Here is a 27,003-nt window from a genome sequence, read left to right as displayed (position 1 = left end):
AGGTGTGAACTGGAGATATGAGGGTTCTGGCTCCCACATGGTAAATTGATTAATCTTAAAAAGAGTTTTCTTGCTGATAGGAGTTGCTAAAATGCAAAAAGCATAACTAAGAGTTTTAAAATAAATATTAATTTCAAACATACTATAAAGTAGTAGAAATAATGCTTATGAGGAATATTTCCTATGAAGAAAACAAACTCGGGAGAGTTTAAATGATTTACGAGAAGACTCAAAAATATTCTTTAAAAAAATTTATTATTAAGAGAATTTAAATGAGGAAACTCATAGAAACTGAAAGGAAATGATGTGCCCTTTCAAGACTTTTAGAGCCAACGTTCTCAGTTCACTTCCTCGATACGAATGTGTCACAGTCATAATTTTGCCTCTGATAAGTAAGAGGGAAACACATGGAGGTGGGAAGTATCCTGAGGAAGAGAATGAGCTATCTGTGAGCATCCTGAGGTGAAATGAACTATAACATAAAAGTGGAGGAAGTTTATGTAGTTAGCAGACAGTGGTTCGATGAACAAGTCACTAGTAAGCTGGGTATGTTATAACTACAAAATGAACATCTATCACATGCATTTCAGGGTCAACAGCCCATACCTTGCCAAGTTACTCAAAATAGGATTTTCTCTTCTTTCCTAACCATTTTGCCATACTAACAAGATCTACCTAAAATATAAATATGTAACAATCAAGGAGTCAGTGACTCCTCACTGCCTGCAATGAATACACTGTTTCATAACCAAGTTCTATTGATTATTCATTGCCTGTATGGTTACTAGTTACTATAAAGAAATGTGCTGAATGAACAAAGTATACCGATGCAGTGGACACAAGTGCTATAACAATGCCACCCCAAATTTAACCCACTGACCCCCAGTGTCAGCATCACATTGCAGCTGGAACTCAATAATCTGTTTTGTAGGCTCTCCAAGTGAGTTTTAGAAACACTGTTGCAGAGGACTAAAAGGGAGGGGATCTGATTTCTTTTCTCTTAGGGATCTTACCCTCCCTCCCAAAGGGTACTGAAAACACCTGTTGGGCAGCTGGAGTTCTAAAAACCTCTCAAAAGGTGCTATGGGCATGAAAGGGACAGAGTTCCGGTTTCTGACTCAGGACCATTCAGCCATGTGAGCCTGCTACCCTTCATAGAGAAGTAGCTTCAATATTGTGAGTTGAGTATATTTAACATATATATTGATATGGTTCTATATAGTTATATTTTATAAATATGATATAGTTATATATAAGTACATATTATAGTTAACATATTATAAAATATAGTTAATATATATTATACGTAAGTATAATATATTACATAAGATATATATATTATAAAAGTTATATATAATAAAAGTATATTTATGTATGTATTATATATGGCTAATATATAATATATATAAAAAACACATAGAAAACTATAAATATATCTAGCAGAACTAGAGTTATGGCTAAATTTTAATATTTAAGCAAGACTCATTTTAAGTAGACATGACAGAACTTTAAATTTACAGAATTGATAAAGTATTGCATACATTCATTTTCCATATTAAAAAAAACTTAATTGAAAATCTGAAAACTATGAGAGGTAGTTGTACCTAATGAGTGATATTTTGACATTCTATTAAATATTATAAATTAAAGATTATAGGACAAAGGGAGCTAAACTCTAAGAGAATAAATATGGAAAGGGCAACCCATGATTTTGGGGGAAAAATAAAAGTGGAAGGAAAAATATTTCAAAAATGTATTTTAAAACTTGTTCAACATGCCTTAGTGACAGCTACTCACTCCTGGTGGCAGTACAGTGAGAGGAAGGGTATCCACGTTCTCAACTTTCATTAGTCCCCATTCTCTCCTCCCTCGTCGTTGCCATGACTTTGGGGCACTTGGTTTACATATTCCCATTTTCTTAAAGTCTAAAAACTACATAACTGACATCTTTGCTTTACATATTGTGTGTATTGGGTAAAACTCGTGGGTTGTGATTATTGATGGGGGAGGGGAGGAGGAATCACATAGGGAGCACGATCCACAAACTAGTTGTACCCTGAATCCTGTGTTTCTCAAACTTGACGTTTACCAGCATGCCTGAAGGCATGTTAAATACAGAGTGCTGGGCCTCACCCTGAATTATGGATTCAGTAGGCTGGAAATGGGCTAGACAATCAGAATTTCTAACGAATTCCCAGGCGATGATGATGTGGCTGGTTTGGTGCACATTTTGAGAACCATTTCTCTAATGAAATCAGTAGTCACAAGGCCAAAGAACTAGGTAGACACTAGGAAAAACAGTATCTCCCTGTAAAGGTTTTCAAGAAACATTAGTTACAAGTTTATCACCTGCTCAAAAACAAGCAGGTATATATTAATCTTCAAAGGTGGTAACTGACAAAATTAGTAGTTGGAGGGATTTCTTTCCAAGGATAAACCCAAAACCTCAACAGCTTTAAAAAAGAGACAGTGTTTGCTTGCCTAGTTAAAGGTTGTTGTAGAATCCAGTATTATGGAAATGACCTTCTCAGCTAGCCTATTAAATTTTGCTATCAACTTCTTTGGACTAAATTAAAAAGAAATATTGTGAATTCAAAATTTCTGCCTGCAGTAAAATTTAAAATAAGAGTTTCTAAATATTTCTTACCCTGTGTTAATAAGAGCATAAAAAATTTTGCCTCAATTGTTTTTTAACCTGATTATAAAACAAAGTATTAGTAAAAAAGAATTCATCTGCTAAATGTGTTGTATGTAGATACTAGCCACCTGTTAAAAACACATTTCTATAAAAATTGTTCTTAATTTCTTAGATTTAGAGCACTTGATATCTGGACCCAGCTGAGATTTTATTTTACAGATCAAAATGCGCAGATAAAAATACATTACAATAGTTAATGAAGCCGTTCTAATTTAGCCTGAAGAGACTTAAAATTCCCTGTGATGGCTTGTACTGCTATTGAAGGGCTCATAGACTGTAGCTCAACCAGATAACCGCAAATAGCATCCAAGCAGAGATTCGTAAATCTCCTCCTGCAAAGGAAAGGACACCAGGTCAACTGTCTGTACATTTACCAACCTTTCTTCCTATGGGACTTGTTTCCAACTTCTGCTAACCTTACTTATACTCCCCCAGAAGAGCAAGGATCCTGTGATTTAAGTAAATGGCAAACAAATGAAAAGGGAGAAGGAAACTCGGGGCAGGTGGACTACCACACAACCAGTTTCCTTTTAAAGATTATTATAATGAAGCAGAAAAAGACGATCCCTTTAATATTCAATTATTTACGATCTTTTGCCCTTTTCAAACAAATATACCTTAAAATGGCCAATAATATCACAAAGTCATAAACTCTCCTTGCTCACTAATTCAAAGCAGGAGTTTAGAAGTAATTCATAAATTATGTTCTTTCACTGGTAGAATTCAGGACAAGGGTTGAAAAATGGAAAAAACTCTAACCTTTCATACATGCCGATTAACATCATTCAAATAGTTACTGTTAACACAAGAGCCTAAATCTCCTATACTTCTTTATAATAACAATATCTTTCCCCATTCTCTCTAAATTTCTTACCCAGATATTTATTAGAAGTATTTAAAAGCTTTCACTATAATGCAATATCTAATTCATAGTTACCTCTCACAGTTTAAAACTTGGCAAGGATTCTCAACATATTTTGTCAATAGTACATGTAAACAATCCAAAAGGTGCAGTGGCTTCTTCATTCTGTTCCAGAATGGATCCTATAAAGAAAATATACATTGTGAGTTATAAGGCAAACTATGTCAACTGACTGTTCAACCATTTATGTTAGTTAAAACAGTCATCAGAGTGAAAATTTACTGATATTAACATAAGTATTTAATATTATCTGGTTACTAAACTACATATCTGGTTATGATTATATATTTGAACAATATTTAAAACTGCACTGTGATGTTATTTACGAGGAATATTGGACGTATCAGTCTATTCTGTAGAGCATGTAAACTTCCTATTTAGGACCAGAGATAAGAGAAAAAATCCATCTCTTCCTATCATCTGTGACATCACTTTTACTTTGAACCTATGCACACTTAGTCTGATATTGTAAATAAAAACTAAGTTAGTAGTCAGAGGATCTTTATTCTAGTTCTGGCTTCACCTGTTACTAGCCATGTGAGGCACTCTCTCTCCCTCTCTCTCTGAAAAGCAATGGAAAAAGTATCCTCAGGTGAGGATTAACACACCAAAAAAAAAAAGACAACAGCCAACACAACAATAGCCGCCTAGTATGAATGCCCTGTCTTGAACCATAAATATATAAGTCATATAAGAGTTGCACCTAATTTGGTCACATCACATAATAAGGTTGCATCTGATTGGTTAATTCTTGGTACCAGAAGTCCTTATATACAAGTAGGGCACCTGATTTTTAAAAAAAGTCACTTTGGAGTGAAAAGGGTAGGTAATTACGATTATTATTATTTTTTGTAAATCAATACAAAAACACCTATTATTTTTTGTCAGATTGACAAAAAATATTTTTTTTCAGTGTGCTGCAGAATTTTAGAAATTAGTTTTGTGTGCCATGAGATAAAAAAGGCTGAAAATCGCTGGTCTAATAAGGTTCAATATGGTGAGAAAGATCTTTAAGCACCGATATTTTAGATGAGGTTATAGTTAATAGTTATTTTGTTCTGTTAATTTACATTATGATCCTTAATGTAATACGTTTAGCCTATTCCAAGAGTAAAGCATATATTATGGTAATATTAAAGGGTAAGATTTTATTTTTATCATGATATACAGCAAAGCCACTCTCATTGGTTTTAAAAGTCTGAATTACAATAACTTCTGATACCAAGCCAATGAAGCAAATTTCTGATGTATTAGATGAGAGACTTATATACATGCAATCAGAATATGCCATTCCTTACCTAGAAAAGGTACTTAACTTTAACTAAATAAGTAATTTTATTTTATTTAATATTTCCCTTACCCGTGACTTGAACAAGTGGTCATAGACTTCCAGCAGTCTAGGTAATGGCACTCCAATCTCATTCATTGTCTGTATTACAAAACCCACATCCCAGTTCAAAGTGCAAACCTGCTGCTCTAAGAACTGCACAATAAAATCTGGGGAGGAAAAAAGATCAGAAATTAGGATGGTTAACTTACCCCCCAGCTGTATTGAGATATAACTGACATATAACAATGTGCAGGTTAAGGTGTACAATGAGATGATTTGATATATATATACTATAAAATGTTTACTACAATAAAGCTAGTTAACATGTCCTTCACCTCACATAATTACTATTTTTTGTTGTATGATTGTTAACTCTTGATATTAAAAAGTAGGCCTTATTCATAAAAGTTTATAAGGGGAAATCCTTTTAAAAATTTTTTCAAAAAAATTTTATAAAGAAAAATAAGAGCCTGGCCGGGCGTGGCTCAGTGGTTAAGCATCGACCTAGGATCCAGGCGATCAGGGTTCGATTCCCGGTCAGGGCACACGGCCGGGTTGCGGGCTGCAGCCAATCAATGACTCTGTCATCATTGATGTTTCTATCTCTCTCTCACCCTCTCCTTTCCTCTCTCTGAAATCAATAAAGATATATTTAAAAAAAAAGAAAAGAAAAAGAAGATACATGCCAGAGTAAGCAAGTCTATAGAGATGAAAAATAGATTAGTGGTTGTGTAGGGCTGAAGGAGTGGGGAGTTACTGGGGCTGAAGGAGTGGGGAGTTACTGCTACGTGGTTTCTCTTCTGGGTGATGGAAATGACCTAAATTTAATTGTGGTGATGGTTAAAAAACTCTGAATATGCTAAAATCATTGAATTATATATACACTTTAAACCTATTAGGAAAAATCTACATTTTAGGGAATTTGGAAAGTACAGGAAGATACAAGAAAACAGAGACCACGCACAACCCCACTAATGGAGAGAACCCACTGATAATATTTAATATTAATACTCTGTCCTCAATTTAACAGCTTTTCAGAAAAGGCTATTGCATCCGGACTTTAGAAATATTAAATATGTTTTTAAAATGCACCTCCCCCAGACTCACAAGTTATTTATTTTGATCATTTTAATGTGCTGACCCACTTTCACTTTTTCTTGTCATATCATAAATAAGATCCCAACAGTGACATTCAAATTCATGTTCATGACACCTGAAATCTGAGGCTGACCAATGTGAGTATCCATGGGTAAGAAGAATCACTGAAAAGGCTGCTGCTGAGCCTGCATCTCCCCTAGAATTTACCATGCAGAGATTCTGGGTAGGAATAAATATTCTAAACACTCGAATCTTCTTCTAGTTTGAAGTCCCCTGGAACCTGTTTGCCACTGAGGGACTGAAAAACAAAGGAAGACCTCTTCTACCCTAAACTTTATGAGCCCCAAATTAAAAATCCAAGTCAAAGCAGAAATACCCTCAAAAGTAAGTGTGTAGCCCTAGCCAGTTTTGCTCAGTGCTTAGAGCCCCGCCGCCCCAATTGGGGCATGTGCAGGAGGCAGCTAATCGGTATGTCTCTCTCACATTGATGTTTCTCTCTCTCACACACTGATGTTTCTCTCTCCCTCTCTCTCTCCCCCTCCACCTCCCCCCTCTGAAAAGCAATAGAAAAAATATCCTTGGGTGAGGATTAAAAAAAAAAAAGGAATTGTGTAGAATGTGGGCTTTTTAGCATTAAATTTTTCAAATTTCATATACTTATAGCAGGTAGTACTGTACTTACAAGAAATAAGGTTATGATTATAATGGTTTTATTCTTACCATGTCTGGGGACTAAATACTAAATCAGAAATGGTCTGCAAACAAGTTTGTAAAAAATTTAGTAGTATGTTGTGAGCATTCTCATGTTTCTCAATATTTTTCAAATACACAGAGTGGTTAACATTCTACTTTATAAATGTATTTGTTGATTCTATTGTTCTACAACTGAAGAAAACATGACAGGTTGACACATGACCCCTAATAAGTTATAGTCGCCTACATAACGATTAGAGTTAGCATATTGCATTTTTAAGAGAACCACACACTATTTTAAAGAAAAATATGCCCTCAATATAACAAGAGGAGTTAAATCAATCACAAATTAGCCATTCACAAAAACACAGCCACTTTTCCTTTGTTTTTACACATCAGTACAGGGTTACCAACAATATTATCCCTATGGTCTGTTGTCAGCACTATCCCCAGATAGATATATACACTTGGAAGGCCAGTCAAAGAAAGTTCTATGCCAAACTACTCAACAAATTCTGTTATTCTCTGGAGGTCTTTCTTTTTGGAGATGTAGAATTAAACTGCTCAACTAAATAGCAACAAAGAAGCGATTTCACTCTAAAGATAATTATTTTTCCACATCAATGAAGAAAACCATAAAAAAAAAAAAACACCTAAAATCCACCACAGCACCTGAGGTTACTGCTTACCCAAAGGAAAGAAGCGAGGTGTGCCCGCATACATTTTGCCAAGGAGGACAATCTTCAGACTAAGGGCATGCATTCTGTCTGAAGAGCTCAGTGTCACACTATCATTCAGTTCTGTAAGACAGAGACATATCCTTAAAACCCAGATTATTTTTAATGGGAAGTGTTTAAATTGCTATTTTATTGTTTCAAGAAATAAAGAGTCCCAGAACTGCTATTCACATTAATATAATGAGCAGATTCTGTTTCTGTTAGATTCTGATATACTCTTATCTTACCAGGGCAGTGGCTAGGAGATTCTGAGGTGAGAGTCTCAGTCTCCCTTAGTCAGCAGTACAAACCTGAAAATGATGCTGTCTGAGAGGAGCACCCTCCACCACGTCCAGGTTCCCTCCACATCCCCTCTACTTAGGCACATCCAGTTCTCATGAGCTACTAGCCATCCGTGACCCTTTACCAAGTCACTAATAATGTATGTGCAGCACACCCGCAGGTGAACACGTACCTTTCTCTACGATATCCTGCCAAAGTGTCTGCACCAGAATGGGGTCTGAGTAACCGGCACAATGAATTACTGCAAGTTTACACTCGGCGAGTTTAAACGGGTCAGCGAATTCCCCATAAAGCTGCAGGAGAAAACGCAAGCATCATGAGTCTAACCCAAGGTCGGAGCCCAGAAATTAATAGTGAAACGCTAGCTGAAAGTTAAAAACAGCCAAAGGTTTTACCTGAAGTTCCTAAAATATGATAGAAAACTGATGTGTAACTGGTCATAACTCTGAAGTAAAATGGTGAATGATAAATACATTCAAAAAGGTTTCAGTATGTGCATTTTTTCCTGGGCTGGAAGATGTCATAATGACTTGCAGAATTAAGTGTTTAAAAAACTTAAACACTTAAGTTTAAACACAGGGTTTGAAGACTCGTGGAAATACTGACAGATCTCGGGGTGCTTAAGGACACTGACACCATGTCCAATAATTGAGGAAAGAACTGCTCAGAAGGTCTAGAGAGGCTTGGAGAGTTCGGCAAAGATGTCACTTTCTCAAAACAAGAAGCAAGGCAATAAAATGCCTGGCACGAGACTTAACCATGCCTCACGTGGTGCTGACAGATTCTTGACAGTTACTGGCCTGGAAAGAGAACTCGGCTCTTTCCCAGTCCAGTACCGCTGCAGTGATTTGCCAGCCCAGTGACATGCTGCCGAGGATGGCTTATCGTACTTGGTGGAGGTAGGTTAATCTTCCCCATGAAACAAAAAATAAACCACAGAACAGGAATTTGTGGATATTAGGTGACTGCTTTACTGCTACAGGAATTTCACTTGCTTTTTTATTACCTTAGTTATGTCCATTAGTTCAGAATCCAGCTGAGAAATGGCATCCTGTACAGAAGAATGATGGGAATACTGCCTTTGTAGTGTCTCTTGTATCTGGAGTTGGATCCTAGCAACCTAGTTTGAACAGATAAAAGGAAGTATTGATTTCATTATGAAAAATCAACAGGTACTCCAAGAAATGACTCCTAGTATCTGACTTTAAGTGTTAAAATTAATGTATTAATAAAGACTTCTATCATAATAGACTAGTAGCTCTTCATTACATGAAAGATTTCACTGGAAATGTCCTGTGGTGGAGTCTTTACTGCCCACCCATACCTGCTCCTCCCATGACGGTAGCCAGGCGAAGGGCTAGACTTTCCAGCCTCCTTTGCAGGGAGGTATGGCCATAAGACTAAGTTCTCTGCAAAGGACGTGAGTAAAAGTAAAACATGTCACGTCAGAGCTGAGGTTTTAAGAGTGAATGTGCTTCTTCAATTCTTTTCTCCCTCCTTGCCTCTGACTAAAGAAAAGATAAGGCCACGGGTAATAGGAGAGAATAGAACTTGGGTCGCTAATTCAACCAAGTGGAAGAAAGCCACCTGTCAATCAGAAACACCCACTCTGAATTTCTGTGACTGAGAAATAGGCTTCTGTAGTGGGACCATTATACATTTGGGGTATCTTAGTTAAGGAAGTTTAGCCTACTCCATATATCTGCTTTTTAGCTTCCGGAATAAATGGTGAATGTGGTATAATCTGCTTTGTGTTGGAATAGCTGGGGAAAAACTTTTAGAAGTGCCACCGAGAAAAGTTTTAAATTTCAGCACTATCCTATGATCCAAATGTTGTATCATTAAATCTTTTACAATTTTTATCTAAATATGAAACTAAATGACAAAGGCAGAAGAGACTAGAATTAATAACACTGACTGCTACAGACCTGTCATCTACTAGGGGAGGAAGGGAAAGCAGAATATGTGACTCCGCTCAGTGCGGACAAGGCTGGAGTAGCTGCCTCACTTGCCTCCATTTTTTCCTCCAGTTCATGAAGGAATTCACCGTCCGCAGCTGTTGAGCAAATGGCAGTGGAACTTTTGGCACTAAGAATGGCTCGCGCAATGTACTCTAGTCGCTGCTGAAGTGAAATTTCTGTGCTGGGGGAAAACACTTTTTATTTACATGAATTCTTAAGGTTCTAAGATACAAAACACATCAGTTATGATGCACTGTTTTAGACCAAATGGAAATCAAAAGCCATCTGACACTTGGAAAGGTTATTAGAAGATTTCTAATAAGAGAGCTCCACAATGTAAGGCAACAAATAAATACTTATGTGTGTGTCCAAAAAAGTAACTTCCATTTTAAAACTTTAGTTCAGGATGTTAAAACTTGAGATTCTTCTAAAATTAAAGTAAGAATACCCTTCATGCCCTGGCCAGGTTGTCCAGTTGGTTGGAGCATTGTCCCGTACACCAAAAGGTGGCAGGATTTGATTCCCATTCAGGGCACATGCCAAGGTTGGGGGTTTGATCCCAGGTTGGGGCGTGTCTGGGAGCCAACCGATTGATGTCTGTCTCCCCCTTTTCCCCTCTCTAAAATCAAACATATCCTCCAGTGAGGGTAGAAAATATATATCCTTTATCGCTCCTCATATTCTTCACTTCTTTGCCTTAACGTGGCCAATACTACGTTTAATCTCCTACAGGACAACTGGAGTGGCCACTTAAAAACAAAACCAGATGTCTCATGCTTTTTTATTTTTATTTTTTAAGAAGAGAGGGGGAGAGAGAGATAGAAACATCAACAATGAGAGAGTCATTGCTCGGCTGCCTCCTGCACGCCCCCGACTGGGGATCAAGCCCGCAACTGGGGCATGTGCCACATGCTTTCTTAAAACCCTCCAACAGCCTTCACTTACTCCTCCGGCCTCATCTCCTTCCCCTTGCTCCCTTGTTCACTATCTCCCCCCATTGGCTTTCTTTTCTGTATCCCTTCCTTGAATATTAACTCTTCTCCTGTTAAAACAATTATTTTGTTTCAAAATATTCAGAAATTCTCTAATTACACCTATTACACATTTATTTCACACACACACACTAATTTTATTATTTTGATATAAAAATCTAATTAGAAATTCCAATGCTTTTTAAAACAGGATTCTTAATAATCCTCTAAGACCTTTTCAAGAATTTAACCCAATGACAGAGTAGAGAAAATTAGTCTGGAATTGGTAAAATAATTAATGCCTTTAAGAAGTAGTTTTTGTCCTTTTAATTAAGAATAATAATTAACTTGTTAGTAGGAAGGATTTAAAGACATACTTTAGAGAAAAGGATCTAGGAGACAGTTTGAATAGAAAGGGTCTTAGGTATTCTTTTAGAATTCCTACACATTATTAAAAACAAACAAAACTGTAAACTTTACAAAACCCAAATAAAAGCATAAAAATTCTATATATGTATAACCTGAATGAAGTTTTCTTTAAATTCTGGAATGTGAATGTCACTAGATAGAGCTGGGTTTCAACCATTCTTCAGTGAAAAGACTCCCCTACCTATGCATGTCAGCCAACTTCGACAGGACACGGGCAGCATTGCTGAAATTTCTGTTCTTCTCATAGTACCTCCAGAGCAAATCCATGTAACGAACTTTGTTTTGATCAACTTTGGCCATTCGGGCTAGATGTGGCTCCAGAAATGGGGAAGTGATCTGGAAATTGTACAGTTACCCACAAACATTTTCTTACTACCCACTTGCTCTTTATGCAGTAAATACATTTTAGGATAACTACAGGTGTACCTTATTTTATGAATATATAAGCAAAATTATAATAGGTAAAACGGCAATTTTTCTCTTTATAAATGATTTTTGTTTTATCACAGTTGATGAAAGAGTTTCTATGATAGTTGTATTAGGCTGATAAAAATAATTCACTATGATCCAATTACAAATCTTTTAATAAACCCTGAGAACAAAGCTACTGAGTCTAGATTCTGAGCCCAAAGGCATCCCTGAAATGATCAAATACCACAAATTCATTTTATAGACTAAGAAACATGGACTTAGAGGTACTGAGAAGACATGTGAAGTCATAGTGACTTAACGGTAGAGTTAAAGTTCAGGTCTCCTAATTCACAGTCCAGTGATTTCCATCCTACAAGAAAATTACAGCAATGGTCTACTTTACCCACTAGGAAAAGATGTTACATTACTCAGAAATTAATAATATTGGAAGAAAAAACTCATGTTTTACCTGTAGCAGTTTATCTGCAAGGTCAGCTTGTATTAGCCAATTATAAAGAGCAATACTAAAGAGCTCATCCTTGGATCGTTGACACAATCTAAGCATCTGTTCAAACTAAAATAAAGAAAGCAGGAAAATTAGCACGGATCAAGGCTCTGTTGCTGGATACCACGAATCTTGGGCCTTGTTAACCCCTGGGAAGAAATCAAGAATCCTTAAATGTTCTAAGAGCTACTACCTTTCTCAAGATGGTTATGCTACCACCACCACAGAAGTGCTAAACACATGTTTTCAGAATGAAAATGTGCTGTGTCCCTTACATGATGTCCGGCTTCTTCATTACTCAGCATATTGGGATCAGACGACAGCACAGGAGGCCCGGGCTTTTTGGGAACACTGGGAGACTGTGGAGCAGCCTTACTTTGATTTACCAGTTCCTGAAGTGTATCTGTAATACACTTGTAACTGTTTAATCTGAAAAAGAATGGAAAAGGAGCAATCGCATTAATTAGACAGTAACTGATTTATCTCATCTAATTTTAAATACACACGAATTTAAAAACTATTTTGGAGAATTATGTATATATATTCTGTATTCAAAAATAACAAATCATATACTTTTTAAAGGTTTGAGAAGCATTTGATTGAATATAAAAGGGTAAAAATCATAAAAATGAATGTATTAACAAAAACCATGTCTTAGGTAGATTATATGTTTCCTTTATGGACATACATTTTTTTCTTTTAATAGTCTACTAACTTGTGAACATTTAAAAACCATCCTTTAAAATAAATTACTTCACCCAGAACCAAAAATGGGGGTGGAGAAGCCAGTTTTGTTTTCAAGTAAGTTATCTCATTTAAAATGGACATTAATAAAGTCTCAGAATAAAACATTTATAAAGTTCTTAGAAATCTTTACCAGACTAAAATTGTAACCCTAGGAAAGGAATTATAATTCTGATTCAGGCTTTTGATAAAACAAGTTGTGTTAAAGTGAAAGCATAATTGAATTTTATAAGGGTTGTATTTGAAATATTATTTCCCTAATACTATCAATCAAACTTTACACAAAAAGTCTGCTCAGGTAATAAAACTCACCTTTCCTGGAAAGCCTGAAGGCCCATGAGGTCTTCTTCTGGTTCTCCATGTTTATAGAAATGCAGTCCAAGACCCTGAAGATCTTTCTTCTCGGCAGCAGTGAGCGAAAGCTCCACCACACCCTCATAGAAACGCACTAACAGGGAAGAACAGGAAGGACTCAGGCTTGTTTCAGCTGGATGCGCTTTTTCTTAGCTGCCTTAGAAAAATACTGATGAAGATCGTTCTGTTTCTATTGTATGTTAGTCCTGCTGGTGACAATATCATCTTAAAATATTCCTGAAGAATCTACCAAAGAACAAGGTCCTAACATGCCTAGAAGGCAGCTATTAAGTACATTTTCTTCACTGGAAATGTTTGTATTTAAAATAACAAACCAGAGTTTCAGTTCCTTGTTGAAAAAAATCCCGGGATTCAAAACAATACCTTTGTAACAGTTACTACTTTTATATTACGTGAGATTTAAGTTTAAAGTAAATTTTAAAGAGAGTAGGCAGGTAATATTTTAAGACTTAATCAAAAACTTTTAAGCATCTTAAAATTAAATGTAACCCAGAAAGCAGTCTCACACAGATAGTAGTTTAACTGGACAAGGCCCAAAGCATCAATGTTAGAAAGTTACAAGATATAAAAAGAGCATGATAGCTTTTGCAGGGGCCAGTGCAGTCACCACAAACTAAGACACAAGGAGTGGATTTCTGACGTCATATATTTGGGCCAATGAAGCTGAAGGAAGATTTTCCTCTGGGAAGAGGCTCTTCACCGCTAACTCGTTTCAGTCACGTGGTCATCTCTCCCCTCAGTTAAGTAAGAAATTAGGAGGAACATCTTGTTTCTCACCTTGTCTATACTGAGCACAAACATTAGGAAGGTCAACTTGATTGCTGATTTTCTGATACTCCTTTAATGATTCCCTTAACATTCTTTCTTTTTCCATCTTATTTTGAACTTGCCGGGAATGCTGGAGGAGCTCATTTGCCTGAAGTAGAAATGACAAGAACTTAAAAAAAGATATAATGTCAAGCACACAGATGATGCTGTCAACACAAGTTTTAGTCTATGTCTAAATTTACATCTGGATAATTATAATCAGTAATAAAAACAACTCTACAAACTTACTTCTTCTTAATTTTAGGCAGAAAAGTTTTGACCAAAATATCCTAGCTATTCTTAATTCCTCTCACAATTATGTTAAGCAAGATAGCTTTTCTCTGGTAAATCTCTTGCCTAGTCAATACATTATTGGTCAGCAGGCAGTCCACGTGGTACTGATTTTTTAAGTTATTTCCACCTGTAGGAAAGGATCAATAAAAATTGCCCAGTTAACTCTGATTCATTACAGACTTATTTTAGGTTTTAGAGATTTTCCTTAATTTCTATGGAGAGGCATATTTAACCATCTTCTCTAAGAAAAACTTAAATTATGTGGATTTTAAGAAACCATGTAATCCAACCCCTTTCTTACACAGATGAGGACTGAGGCCAGGAGAGGTTAAGAAACCTATCAAAGCCATATATTAAGTAAAAGATGGTTCCTGATCCCAATTCTAGCCTGCTGTTCATCACACCATAAACCTCTTCTGTAAGAAACACTGGGATAGGTAACCAAGCTTCATACCTTAGAACAGACTGCATCGTCGGTGCTGTACAGAAGTGGGCAGATGTCCTGCAGGTGTAAGCTAATGCCATCAACAGCAGCATTATCTCTGATATAGCAGTTGATAAGAGAAGCAATTAATGCCCCGGTCAGTTCTTTGTCCCGGATGACCAGATCTTTAAAGGTGGTGATTTTCAACTGCTCTTGAAATTCCTAAGAGTATAAAAAATAATCCTTTCTTCTATCAAATACATAGGAATATCTTATTTCCACACAGAATAAAATTTAGTAATTTAACCAAAACATGAACGGGGGGGGGAGGGGGGACATCAATCAGTTGTCTCCCACACACATCCCAACCGGGGATTGAACTTGAAACCTAAGTATGTGCCCCAACCAGGAGTCAAACCCGCAACCTTTTGGTGTATGGGACGATGCTCCAGCCAACTGAGCCATACCTGGCCAGAGCTAAAAATTCTTTTTATCTCCCAATAAAACTTATTCTACCTGGTATGGAAAAGTTTTCATAAAAATTTTAGCTTAAGGGTTTTTGTGGGGGTTTTTAAAGTATATGTATGTGCTTAAAAGAAATAAAACCACCAACCAAACAATTCTTTAGACTTTACTGAAAAGAAATAGGGGAATATACCTTTCAACTTTGAAAATTGTACTTAATAAAAACAACACATTCAGGCAGTGATGAGCAACGGGTAATGGAAGTCTGATGGAGAGTTTCACAATGGCAGGGTTAGATTTACCATGTGAACGCAGCAATCACCTTAGCATCACTGAAAGTGGGACAACCAAACCTTGTGTCACCTAATATAAATACGGTTTGATCAGATTCCCAAAGGGATCTGTAGCCTAAATAAAGGTTACAATCCACCGTTTTAAAAAAGTATTTTTGGTAACGTAAGATTTCATCCACATACCACTCTAAAGTTCCCATATGCTATAAAAATTTGTGGCTCTGAAAAAGAGACTCCCTCAGTCTTTAGTGCAATCTTCCTAAAACATGCTAACTTTATCATAACCTAAATACTTCCCAAATAATCCCCTCCCAAACCACAGTGTAAGAAAACAAATGGAGTGCAGGATTAGCACTATAGTCTTAATGGAGCCAAAATATCCTACCTTCTGAAGTTCACCTACAATGACTGTGAACTGATGTTCACACAGAAGCTTCCATAACGCCAGAGCCTGGTATGATTTCCGGACCAACTGCTGGATTGCCTGAAGTGAAATCTTTTCACTCACTTGAGCCTCTAATTACAAAATACAATGAAGTTTTATGAAACCACATAGGTTAAGTTGTTTGATTTCAAGTAAAAATACTTTAGCTCAAATAAAAACAACTGTTAAGGTGAAGTCCTTATTGTCCTCCATCCCCATCACAGGCAACTGTGAGCAGGAGTTATTGATTTCCTGTTTCTATCCTCACTATTATATACATGTGCATTTATTTGTGTGTACACATAAACAAAAACATTGCTGTTTTTAAATAATTTATGCCATTGCTTTTTCCATCCGTTACAGTTTTGCAGATTAGCCATACTGATAAATATAAACCTAGCACATTTATTTTAATTGCTGAGTGTGCCATCAAGTAAGTATACTACAATTAGCTCCACTGTCCACCTGATGGACATTTATATCTTTTCCAGTTTTCCTAAAACAATAGCAATAAATATCCTTTAAAATGGTCTCCTGGCCCTGGCCAGTGTGGGTCAGTTGGTTGGGCATCGTCCTGGGTACTGAGGAGTTGAGTTGCTGGTCAGGGCACAAGCCCAGGTTGCAGGCTTGATCCCTAGTGGGGGGCATGCAGGAGGCAGCTGATGGATATGTTGCTCTCACATCGATGTTTCTGCCCCCCCCCCTTCCTTCCTCTCTAAAAATCAATAAAAAAATCTTCAGAAATAAAAAAGACAGCTTTTGCCCAGCCGGGCGTGGCTCAGCGGCTGAGCGTCGACCTAGGATCCAGGCGATCAGGGTTCGATTCCCGGTCAGGGCACATCCCCGGGTTGCAGGCTCGATCAATGACTTTCTCATCATTGATGTTTCTATCTCTCTCTCTCCCTCTCCTTTACTCTCTCTGAAATCAATAAAGATATACTTAAAATAATAATACAATAAAATTAAAAAGACAGCTTTTTATTTTTTCTTAAAGAGGAAATAGAATTAAAAAAGGAAAAAATATTAGAGTGTAAAGTAGGTAGAGTTATTTCCTAAAATTTTGTTTCAGTTGTGTGTCTTTGCTTTAAAACAGATGGATCATAATGTAAAATGTATTTTTTATTGTGAGAAAGAAGTCTGATAGACTGTTCCAGGATGTATACCTAGAAGTGAAACTGTTAGCTCTGAGCATATAGGCATCCTCAGCTTTTACTAGACATGACCAAATAGCTCTACAAAGCAGTCATTTCAGTAAACACTGCCAGCAATATGAATGCTCCTAATGGTATAAGTCCTTACCACTAATGCTTGTATTGCCAGGCTTAAAGCCTTACTGAAGTACTGAAAACAGGATTTACAAAACAGTGAACAGAAAACAAGGGCCAGCAGGAAGGGAAGAAAGTACCTTGGGACAAAAGTCAATGGCCGAGTCTTAATTAGCAAAGTTCTATCAGCCAGGGTGATTGGCCCAAAGAATAGAAGACATGAGAACTTAAAAAAATTGAATTGCAGGCAAAACTGAAGCAATAATTAATTATTATTCCAATTTATATCTGGAGTAATTGATGATTATGAGAACTTTTTAATTTCCCTATTTTTTCTCTAGTTATTACAAAAACGCAACCAAAATCTTGGTTCACATTTCTTTTAATCCTTACTTGAGGACATGCTTATTGATTTTAGAGAGAGGGGAATGGGTGGGGGGTGAGAGGAGGGGGGGAGAGAGAGAAACATTGATGTGAGAGAGAAATGTCCATCAGTTGCCTTCCCATAAGTGATGACTGGGAAATGAACTCACAACCTAGGTATGTGCCCCGACCAGAAATTGAACCTGCAACCTTTCAGTGTATTGGGCGACACTCCAACCAACTGAGCCATACCGGCCAGGGCTTGATTCATATTTTTAACTATAAAAAAGTGTTAGTAATTATTAGTAAAATGCAAATCAAATCACAACAATGCCATTTCATACCCATCAGGATGGGTATTATTTAAAAAATTGAAAAAGTAACTGGTGTGATGTAGAGAAATTGGAACCCTTCATGCACTGCCGGTGGAAATGTAAAATGGTGCAGTTGCTATGGAAAAGAATGTGAGTTCCTCAAAAAATTAAAAAACAGAATTACCATATGATCCAGTAATTCCACTTCTGAGTATAACAAAAGAACTGAAAGCAGGGACTCAAGCTTATATTTGTATACCATGCTTACAACATGGATTGTTCACAGTACTCAAAAGGTAAAACCAATCCTAGTGTCCACTGGGATGAATGGATAAACAAAATGTGGTGTTTATACAATGGAATACTATTCAGTTTTCATAAGGGAAGAAATTCTGGCATGTGCTACCACAGGAGTAAACTTTGAAGACATCATGCTAAGTGAAATAAGCCAATCACAAGGAGATGAATACTGTACGATTCCACTTACAGGAGGTGCCCGGAGTAGTAAGATTCAGAGACAGGGAGAAAGAATGGTGACTATCAGGGCCTTGGGAGTGGGAAGCGGGGAGTTACTGTTTCACGGGGAGTTTCCGTTTGGGAGGATGAGAAAGTTCTACGGAAGAGAGTGATGTCTGCACAGCATGCATGTGCGAAATGCCACTAAACTGTACACCTTAAAGCACTTAAAACGGTTAAGTGTATGTTATGTAGATCTCACAATTTACAAACTCATTTAAGAAGGGTGTGTATCATGTTTTCTGGAGGAAGGGAAAAAATTTGTGGGCCAAAAGCTATGAAAATACACGACATCCATACTGTCTCACTTTTCCCAATCACACTGATGACATTTTAATAAAATATTTGTTACCATAAACTGGACCTTAGTGAGAGATGCACATTATTTTCCACTCACTAATAAAACTGTTTAGCAGAGGCACGTACGTTTATGTGATCAGAAGTAGTAACTTACCATGAAACTTCCTCTGCAGCTCCTGTTGCATTTGCTGGGTGTTTCCATTTTCAGGACGCATGAATCCCATCAGCCTCTGCTGCACTTTGGCTGTAGTACTAAAACAGAAACTCCAGAATGTGTAGTTGTGTCTTGCACAGCATTGAGATATAATTCATACACCATACAATAAAACAATTTAAAGTGTACAATTAATAGGGCTGCACAATTTTCACCACAATCTAATTTTAGAAACCCCCCTATTAGCAGCCAATCCCCATTTCTCCAGTTCTCCCACCTCTACCCTAAGCAACCATTCATTTTACTTTCTGTTTCTATAAATTTGCCTTTCCTGAATATTTCATATAAATGAACTGGAATATGTTGTAAATATTGTTCCTCTGTAGATAGTGAAATAGCACTGGCAAATCAATGGTATTTTAAACTGGAAGCATTTTAATTTCTTGGATGCTTAAAGTTTTACTGAGCAGGTGTATAATAATACCTTCTTTTTATTGAACACCTGCTTTTTGCCTGCACCACTGATTTAATTTAACACAACAATTCTCTAGGTAAGTATTATTAAGAATACCATTTTACACATGAGAAAACTTTAGGACAAAAGTAAAAAGCAAAGAATCTGCTGTAAGGAAACACTGGCCACTGAGGGAAATGAACAAGTAGGATCATTTGGTGCAGAATTTGATATCTGAGCTCTGAATGTAGCCTTACGAATAAGAAGAAAAAAGAAAAAAAAAGGAATAAAAAGAAAAGACTGATGAACTTTCAGGAAAAGTTACTATTTGGTAACTGATGCTCAGTGAAATACAGATTAAGATTTTTAACTTGGAAAGCTTTTGACTACTGAAGCTATAATAGCTACATTGTAGGAGAAATCAAGTAAGTGATTATGTCAATGTTGTTAGAAAAATATAATTTTTAGGGTAAAAACAATACAAATATACCAAAAAAGAATTGAGTAAATATCCTATAGTCTTAAATTTGAACCAAAACAGTACAACTCACAGATTTTGTTTTATTAAAAAATAAAAACAAAACAACATACAGCTCGACCAGGGGCAATGAATAACCCTAGCTATAGGCTCCAGTACCCTTTCTACCAAAAGAAACCAGGGGTCCCTGCAGAAATGGCTGATTTCAGGTCTAGGGCAGGAATTGTACTAAATGAGCCTGGAAGGTCTTATCATACTAGAAAGCCAAGAAGCTATCAAAGACTATTGTCAAAATGATTCAAGAGCAATCTGAAGAGGCAAAATATGGAACAATTTTGCAACCTGCAACAGACTGAAATATTAAAACCATAGGCTGATAATGTCACTAAATAAAAACCTCAACTGACAGCAGTGGCCAAGACGGAGTAAGCCTGCTGCGGCCTCTCATGGACTATAGCTGGGCACCTTGGACAATACAAAGAGCAACTACTGTGTAAGGCAGATCCATAGAGACAGACAGGTTAGTGGTTGACAGGGACAAGGGGAAGGGGAATGGAGGAGTGCTATGGACTAGGTGTTTGTGTCCCACCAAATTCCGAAGCTGAAGCCCTAATCCCCAAAGTAATGGTATTTGGAGGTGGGGCCTTTGGGAGTTAAATAGCTTTAGATGAGATCATGAAAATGGAGTCGCCATGATGAGATTAGAGCCCCTATTAAGAAGATACCAGAGAGCTTCCTCTCTCATTTTTTCTCTGCCATCCAAGGACACAACAAGAAGGCAGCTGTCTATAAACCCCAGGAAGTGGGTGCTCGCCAGAACCTGAACATGATGGCATCCCAATCAGACTTCTAGCCCAGAGTTGTGAGAAATAAACGTTTCCTATTTAAGCCAGCTTATGGTGTTTTTGTTACTCCAGCCTGAACTAAGAGTGTCCACTAATGGGTACGGGGTTTCTTTCTGGCACGATGAAAACATTCTGGAATTAGTGGTGTGTGATGACTGCATAACCTTGTGAACACACTAAAAACCAATGACCTGTATGTTTTAGAAGGATGAACTTCATCATACGTGAATTGTACCTCAGGAGAAAAAAATGAGTAAATAAACCCCATTTATTCTTACTTCGGGTTGCCCAGTGGCCCTCCTGCAAACTGGGAGTTCCTGTCTAGGAACTCTTGCAAACCTTTCAGTTCCAGTAGCACTGACTCCAGCATTGGGGAGGGAACACTACTTTCAATCTGTAAAAGGAAGAATTTTCAAAAGCTGAAAAACAGTGAAAAGATGTATATATGCAAAAACGTATACAGTATATCTATAACAATGTAAACTTTAATTTTGAACTACCATAAACAGTAAAGTTATTTCATGTATCAGTTCACACTTGGTGATGGGGCTAAAGGGCTAGATACCATATCCCTCCCCTCCTCCTCTGGTTTGACTTAGATATAATGTACAGACAGTAAAATACTCAAATCTTAAGTTTTATCTTGTTGCCCTTTTACATTTTAATACAGTCACAGCCAGGCCACAATATAAAATAGTTCCAACACTTAGGCAAGTTCCCTAATGCCCCATTAATCATCCCCTGGCCAGTTAACTACTTTTCTTTCATCACTACAGATTAGTTTAGCCTGTTCTCGAACTTTATATAAATGAAATATATGCTAATAAGTAAATACATGCTTATTCTTTAAAACATGAACTTAAAAAGAGTATCAGAGTTGGAAGATATATGGTATCTTTTCCTTTTAAAAAGTTTCTTTCTTTTTAAATTTAACTTATACCTGCTTATTTTTTATTGACTTTATCTTTATTGTTGAGACCATTACAGATGTTCCCCCTTTTAACCCCATTGATCCCCTCCACCCCACATCCATCCCACCCCCAGGCCCTCCCCACACCAATGTCCATGTCCATGGGTCATGCCCATAAACATACAAATTCCCTGATTAATCTCTCCCCACCCACACACCCCCTTCCCGCCTTCCCTCCAAGATCCCTCAGTTTGTTCCAAGCTTCTATATCTCTGGATCCACTTTGTTCATCAGTTTATTTTATTTATTATATTCCACATATAAGTGAGATCATTTGGTACTTGTCCTTCTCTGACTGGCTCATTTCACTTAGCATAATACTCTCTAGTTCCCTCCATGCTGTGCCAAAGGCCAAAAGGTCCTTCTTCACAGCCATGTAGTACTCCATGGTGTAAATGTGCCACAGCTTTTTTATCCACTCATCTACTGATGGGCACTTGGGCTGTTTCCAAATCTTAGCTATTGTGAATTGCGCTGCTATGAACATAGGGGTGCATAAGTTCTTTGCGAATGGTGTCTGGGGTTCCTTAGGACATATTCCTAAAAGTGGGATCACTGGGTCAAATGGCAGCTCTATTTTTAATCTTTTGAGGAACCTCCATACTGCTTTCCATAGTGGCTGCACCAGTCTGCATTCCCACCAGCAGTGTACTAGGTTGCCCTTTCTCCACAACCTTGCCAGCACTTGTAGTTCATTGACTTGTTGATGGAGCCATTCTGACAGGTGTGAAGTGATACCTCATTGTGGTTTTAATTTGTATCTCTCTGATGATTAGCGACATTGAACATTTTTTCATGTTTCTTGGCCATCTGTATGTCCTCTTTGGAGAAGTGTCTATTTCGGTCCATAGCCAATTTTTTAATTGGGTCATTTGTCTTCCTTTTGTTAAGTTGTATGAGTTCCTTATATATTTTGGATATTAACCCCTTATCAGATGTGTCATTGGCAAATATGTTCTCCCATACAGTGGCTCCCATTTCGTTTTGTTGATGGTTTCTCTTGCTGTGCAGAAGCGTTTTATTTTGATGCAGTCCCATTTGTTTATTTTCTCCTTAGTTTCTCTTGCCCTAGGAGATGTATCAGCAAACATATTGCTATGAGAGATGTCTGAGATTTTACTGCCTATGCTTTCCTCTAGGATTTTTATGGTTTCATGCCTTACATTTAAGTCTTTTATCCATTTTGAATTTACTTTTGTGTATGGTGTAAGCTGGTGGTCTAGTTTCATTTTTTTGCATGTATCTGTCAAATTTTTCCAACACCATTTATTGAAAAGCCTGTCTTTACTCCATTGTATGTTCTTGCCTCCTTTGTCAGGTATTAATTGACCATAGTGGCATGGGTCAATTTCTGAGTTCTTTGTTCTGTTCCACTGATCAATATGTCTGTTCCTGTGCCAGTACCAGGCTGTTTTGATTACAGTGGCTTTGTAGTATAACTTGATATCTGGCATTGTGATCCCTCCAACTGTGTTTTTCTTTCTCAGGATTGCTGTGGCTAATTCGGGGCGTTTTTTGGTTTCATATAAATTTTTGAAGTGTTTTTTCTAGATCTGTGAAATATGCTGTTGGTATTTCAATAGGGATTGCATTGAATTTATAGATTGCTTTGGGTAATATGGACATTTTAATGATGTTAATTTTTCCAATCCATGAACCTGGTACATTTTCCCATTTGTTTATATTTTCCTCCATTTCTTTTTTCAGTGTCCTGTAGTTTTCTGAGTAAAGGTCTTTTACATCTTTGGTTAACTTTATTCCTAGATATCTTATTTTTTAGTTGCTATGGTAAATGGGATTTTTTTTTTAATTTCTGTTTCTGAGAGTTCATTATTGGTGTATTAAAATGCCATTGATTTCTGGGTGTTAATTTTGTATCCTGCTGCCTTGCTGAATTCATTTATTAAATCTAGTACTTTTTTGGTGGCGTCTTTAGGATTCTCTATGTACAGTATCATGTCATCTGCAAATAATGAGTTTTGTTTCTTCCTTTCCAATTTGGATGCCTTTTATGGTTTCTTCTTGTCTAACCGCTGCGGCTAGGACTCCCAGTACTATGTTGAATTAGAGTGGTGAAAGTGGACAACCCTGTCTTGTTCCTGTTCTTAGAGGAAATGCTTTTAGTTTCTCCCCATTGAATATGATGTTGGCTATAGGTTTGTCATATATGACCTTTATTATGTTGAGGTATGATCCCTCTATTCCCACTTTCCTGAGTTTTTTCAAAAATGGGTGTTGGATTTTATCTAATGCTTTTTCTGCATCTATTGATACGATCATATTATTTTTGTCTTTCAGTTTGTTTATGTGATGTATCACATTTATTGATTTGAGAATACTGTACCAGCCTCACATCCCTGGAATAAATCCCACTTGGTCATGGTGTATGATCTTTTTAATATATTGCTGGATCCGATTTGCTAATATTTTGTTGAGGATTTTAGCATCTATGTTCATCAGGGATATTGGCCTGTAATTCTCTTTCTTTGTAGTGTCTTTATCTGGTTTTGGCATCAGGCTAATGCTGGCCTCATAAAAACAGTTTGGAAGTGTTCCTTCCTCTTGGGTTTTTTGAAAGAGTTTGAGGAAGATAGGTGTTAATTGTTCTTTGAATGTTTGGTAAAATTCCCCTGTGAAGCCATCCGGGCAAGGGCTTTTGTGTGCTTGGAGCCCTTTGATTACTGCTTCAACTTCATCAGCAGTTATTGGCCTATTTAGACTTTCTGACTCTTCCTGATTGAGTTTTGAAAGGTTGTATTTTTCTAGGAATTCATCCATTTCATCCAGGTTGTCCAGCTTGGTGACATATAGTTGTTCATAGTATTTTCTTACAATCCTTTGCATTTTTGTTGGGTTAGTTGTTATTTCACCTCTTTTGTCTCTGATTTTGTTTATTTGGGTACTCTCTGTTTCTTGATGAGTCTGGCTAAAGGTTCATCAATCTTGTTTATCTTTCCCAAGAACCAGCTCTTGGTTTCATTGATCTTTTGTATTGCTTTTTTAGTCTCTATGTCATTTATTTCTGCTCTAATCTTTATCATTTCTTTCCTTCTACTTTGGGCTTTTCTTGTTGTTCCCTTTCTAAGTTTTTAAGTTGTAGGGTTAAAGAGTCTATTAGAAGTTTTTCTTGGTCTTTGAGGTAGGCTTGCAATGCTATAAACTTCCCTCTGAGGACTGCTTTCATTGTGTCCCATCCATTTGGAATTGTTGTGTGTTCATTTTCATTTGTTTCCAGGAAGTTTTTTCTTTCTTTCTTGATCTCTTCGGTGACCCATTCATTGTTTAAAAACATGCTTTTTAGTCTCCATGCGTTCAAATGTCTTTTAGTGTTTTTATTGTAGTTGATTTCTAGTTTCATGCCATCGTTATCTGAGAAGATGCTTGATATGATTTCAAACAACTTTAACTTATGGAGACTTGTTTTGTGTCCTAACATGTGGTCTATCTTTGAGAATGTCCTGTGTGCACTTGAGAAGAATGTATATTCTGCAGCTTTGGGGTTGAATGTTCTGTAAATGTATATTAAATCCATCTGATCTAGCATGTCATTTAGGGTCACTGTTTCCTTGTTGATTTTTTGTCTGGAAGACCTATCCAGTGAAGTCAGTGGGGTGTTCAAGTCCCCAAGTATGACAGTATTGCTGTCGATCTCTTCCTTAAAGTCCTCTAGAAGTTTTTTTTATAAATTTAGGTGCTCTTATATTGGGTGCAGATATGTTTATCACAGTTATATCCTCTTGCTGGATTGATCCCTTTAGTATTATGTATGACTTTTTGTGTCTCGTTATGGTCTTCATTTTGAAGTCTATTTTATCTGATATGAGTATTGCTACCCCAGCTTTTTTTTCATTTCCATTTGCATGGAACATTTTTTCCCATCCTAGAAAAAGTTTAAATAAATTGCATTCATATTCCGCATTAAAAAAAATCTTACCACCTGAATTTATGATAATATAAAGTTGTACAAGATGCTGTCTCAAAGTACTCTAGAATGTAGGCAAGAACATGGAAAGTACTACTGGGGTCCATGGACTTTTCAGGCATGAAAACAAAATAGTTAAATAGTAGCTTTGAGCAACATTAAGTATTAGGACTCACTTTAAACAAGAATTTTATGAGGGAGACATACTATTATTCTCAGTAGTAAGGTATCAGGCTCTGAAATGTTAAGAAATTTACTCACCTGTTAATAAGTGTTAGAGTAGAAACTTATCCTAGGGATTGGACAGTTTAGTTTATTGGACAAGTACACAAACACATACATAAAAGAATAATCATTGCATCTTGTTTATAACACCAGGAAATGTGAAATAATACACTCATCCATTAGTAACATAACCTGGTCACATACAAATAACAGGTAACTATTATTACACAGTCCACTTACCGCAGTGATCTCTCTGCTGCCGCTCTTGAATACTCTTTCCACAACTAAACTAGCATCCCAGATATTTCTGGAACAAAAAATGTCTTAATAATTATGCTGCAGTTGAACAAAAATAATTACAATACATAGTAAATTCCTTTCTATGTGTTTATTAAACTATAGCAATGGTTTCATTTAACATTTTACTAAGTTATCTGGTAAAAATGAAAATAGGAAAATTTCAAAACCTGATCTAAGTTATTTAAATAAAATGCTGCTGTGGAAATATCAAAAGGCTCTGGGTAATAAATTGTAAACAAGGAAGCTTATACTGCAAAAACAAATTTATAAAGGGGTTCTGTACTGTTTCCAATTTTTAAACCAATAATTAGAGTGAAAGCATACATTTCAAATCTAAGAAAATTATATACTAGATATGCGGTAGACTGACTACAAAAGTGGCTGTTATTCTTTATCCCTCCTTATCCTTATATTTAACCCTTTACAGTATAACTCTGCTATTCTCATAATGAGGCATCTATTTCCTAATGTTTGAATCTGGGTTGGCCTGGGTTGGCCAAATAAATGAGGTGGAAATGCTGACAGGCCAATCCTGAGCATGGACATCGAGAGGCTCTGCAAGTTTCCACTCTCTCCTGGAACCTTGCTTCCACCAGGTGACGGTGAATAGTCCCTGGCTAGCCTGCAGGAAGGCGAGAGACCATGTGGAGAACAACCCAGCTGTTCCAGCCAAGACCACTCTAGACCAGCATAGGAATATGACTGGGAACACATGAGAAGCCAGCCCATGGTCAGAGAGTTTCTTCAACCTCACAACTCATTGCACATGCATGAGTGAGCCTAGCCGAGACCAGGAATGTCTAGCTGACTTGCAGACACATGTCACTGAGTTATGGGGTGCTCTGTAACACTATATATTATATGTACAGAGGTATATTTTGAAGATACATATATATGTAACATAGGAACAAATACATATGGTTAGATAATAAAAAAGCTGAATGACAGAAAACAATCATATTAATGGACAAGTGAACTAAAACTCTTGGTACAATTTAATAGGAATAAATGATCTCCCAAGTATAGAATTAAAA

The 27,003-nt window shown here is 36.8% G+C and overlaps 1 protein-coding gene across 1 annotated transcript in view; it reads right to left on the bottom strand.

Moving 5' to 3' along the window:
* Window positions 1–2,827: 2,827 nt before the first annotated feature.
* The window catches only part of NUP155 (nucleoporin 155), a 50,939-nt gene continuing 26,763 nt past the window's right edge, over window positions 2,828–27,003 (bottom strand). Inside the window, exons 19-35 of the mRNA XM_016223972.2 lie at window positions 25,910–25,976; window positions 20,831–20,946; window positions 18,776–18,873; window positions 15,825–15,955; window positions 14,712–14,903; window positions 13,934–14,072; window positions 13,094–13,229; window positions 12,313–12,466; window positions 12,002–12,106; window positions 11,303–11,457; window positions 9,773–9,902; window positions 8,767–8,880; window positions 7,933–8,053; window positions 7,431–7,541; window positions 4,981–5,117; window positions 3,636–3,742; window positions 2,828–3,030 (exon numbers count right to left, since the gene is read on the bottom strand). Coding sequence (XP_016079458.1) covers window positions 2,892–3,030; window positions 3,636–3,742; window positions 4,981–5,117; window positions 7,431–7,541; window positions 7,933–8,053; window positions 8,767–8,880; window positions 9,773–9,902; window positions 11,303–11,457; window positions 12,002–12,106; window positions 12,313–12,466; window positions 13,094–13,229; window positions 13,934–14,072; window positions 14,712–14,903; window positions 15,825–15,955; window positions 18,776–18,873; window positions 20,831–20,946; window positions 25,910–25,976 — 2,152 coding nt within the window. The 3' untranslated portion in view covers window positions 2,828–2,891. The remainder of the gene's footprint in view (window positions 3,031–3,635; window positions 3,743–4,980; window positions 5,118–7,430; window positions 7,542–7,932; window positions 8,054–8,766; window positions 8,881–9,772; window positions 9,903–11,302; window positions 11,458–12,001; window positions 12,107–12,312; window positions 12,467–13,093; window positions 13,230–13,933; window positions 14,073–14,711; window positions 14,904–15,824; window positions 15,956–18,775; window positions 18,874–20,830; window positions 20,947–25,909; window positions 25,977–27,003) is intronic.

Source organism: Miniopterus natalensis, chromosome 3 (genome assembly GCF_054644295.1).
Source record: "Miniopterus natalensis isolate mMinNat1 chromosome 3, mMinNat1.hap1, whole genome shotgun sequence".
NCBI classification, from domain to species: Eukaryota; Metazoa; Chordata; class Mammalia; order Chiroptera; family Miniopteridae; genus Miniopterus; species Miniopterus natalensis.
The sequence above is the reverse complement of the archived record's forward strand: the minus strand, read 5'-3'. Positions and strand labels throughout refer to the sequence as shown.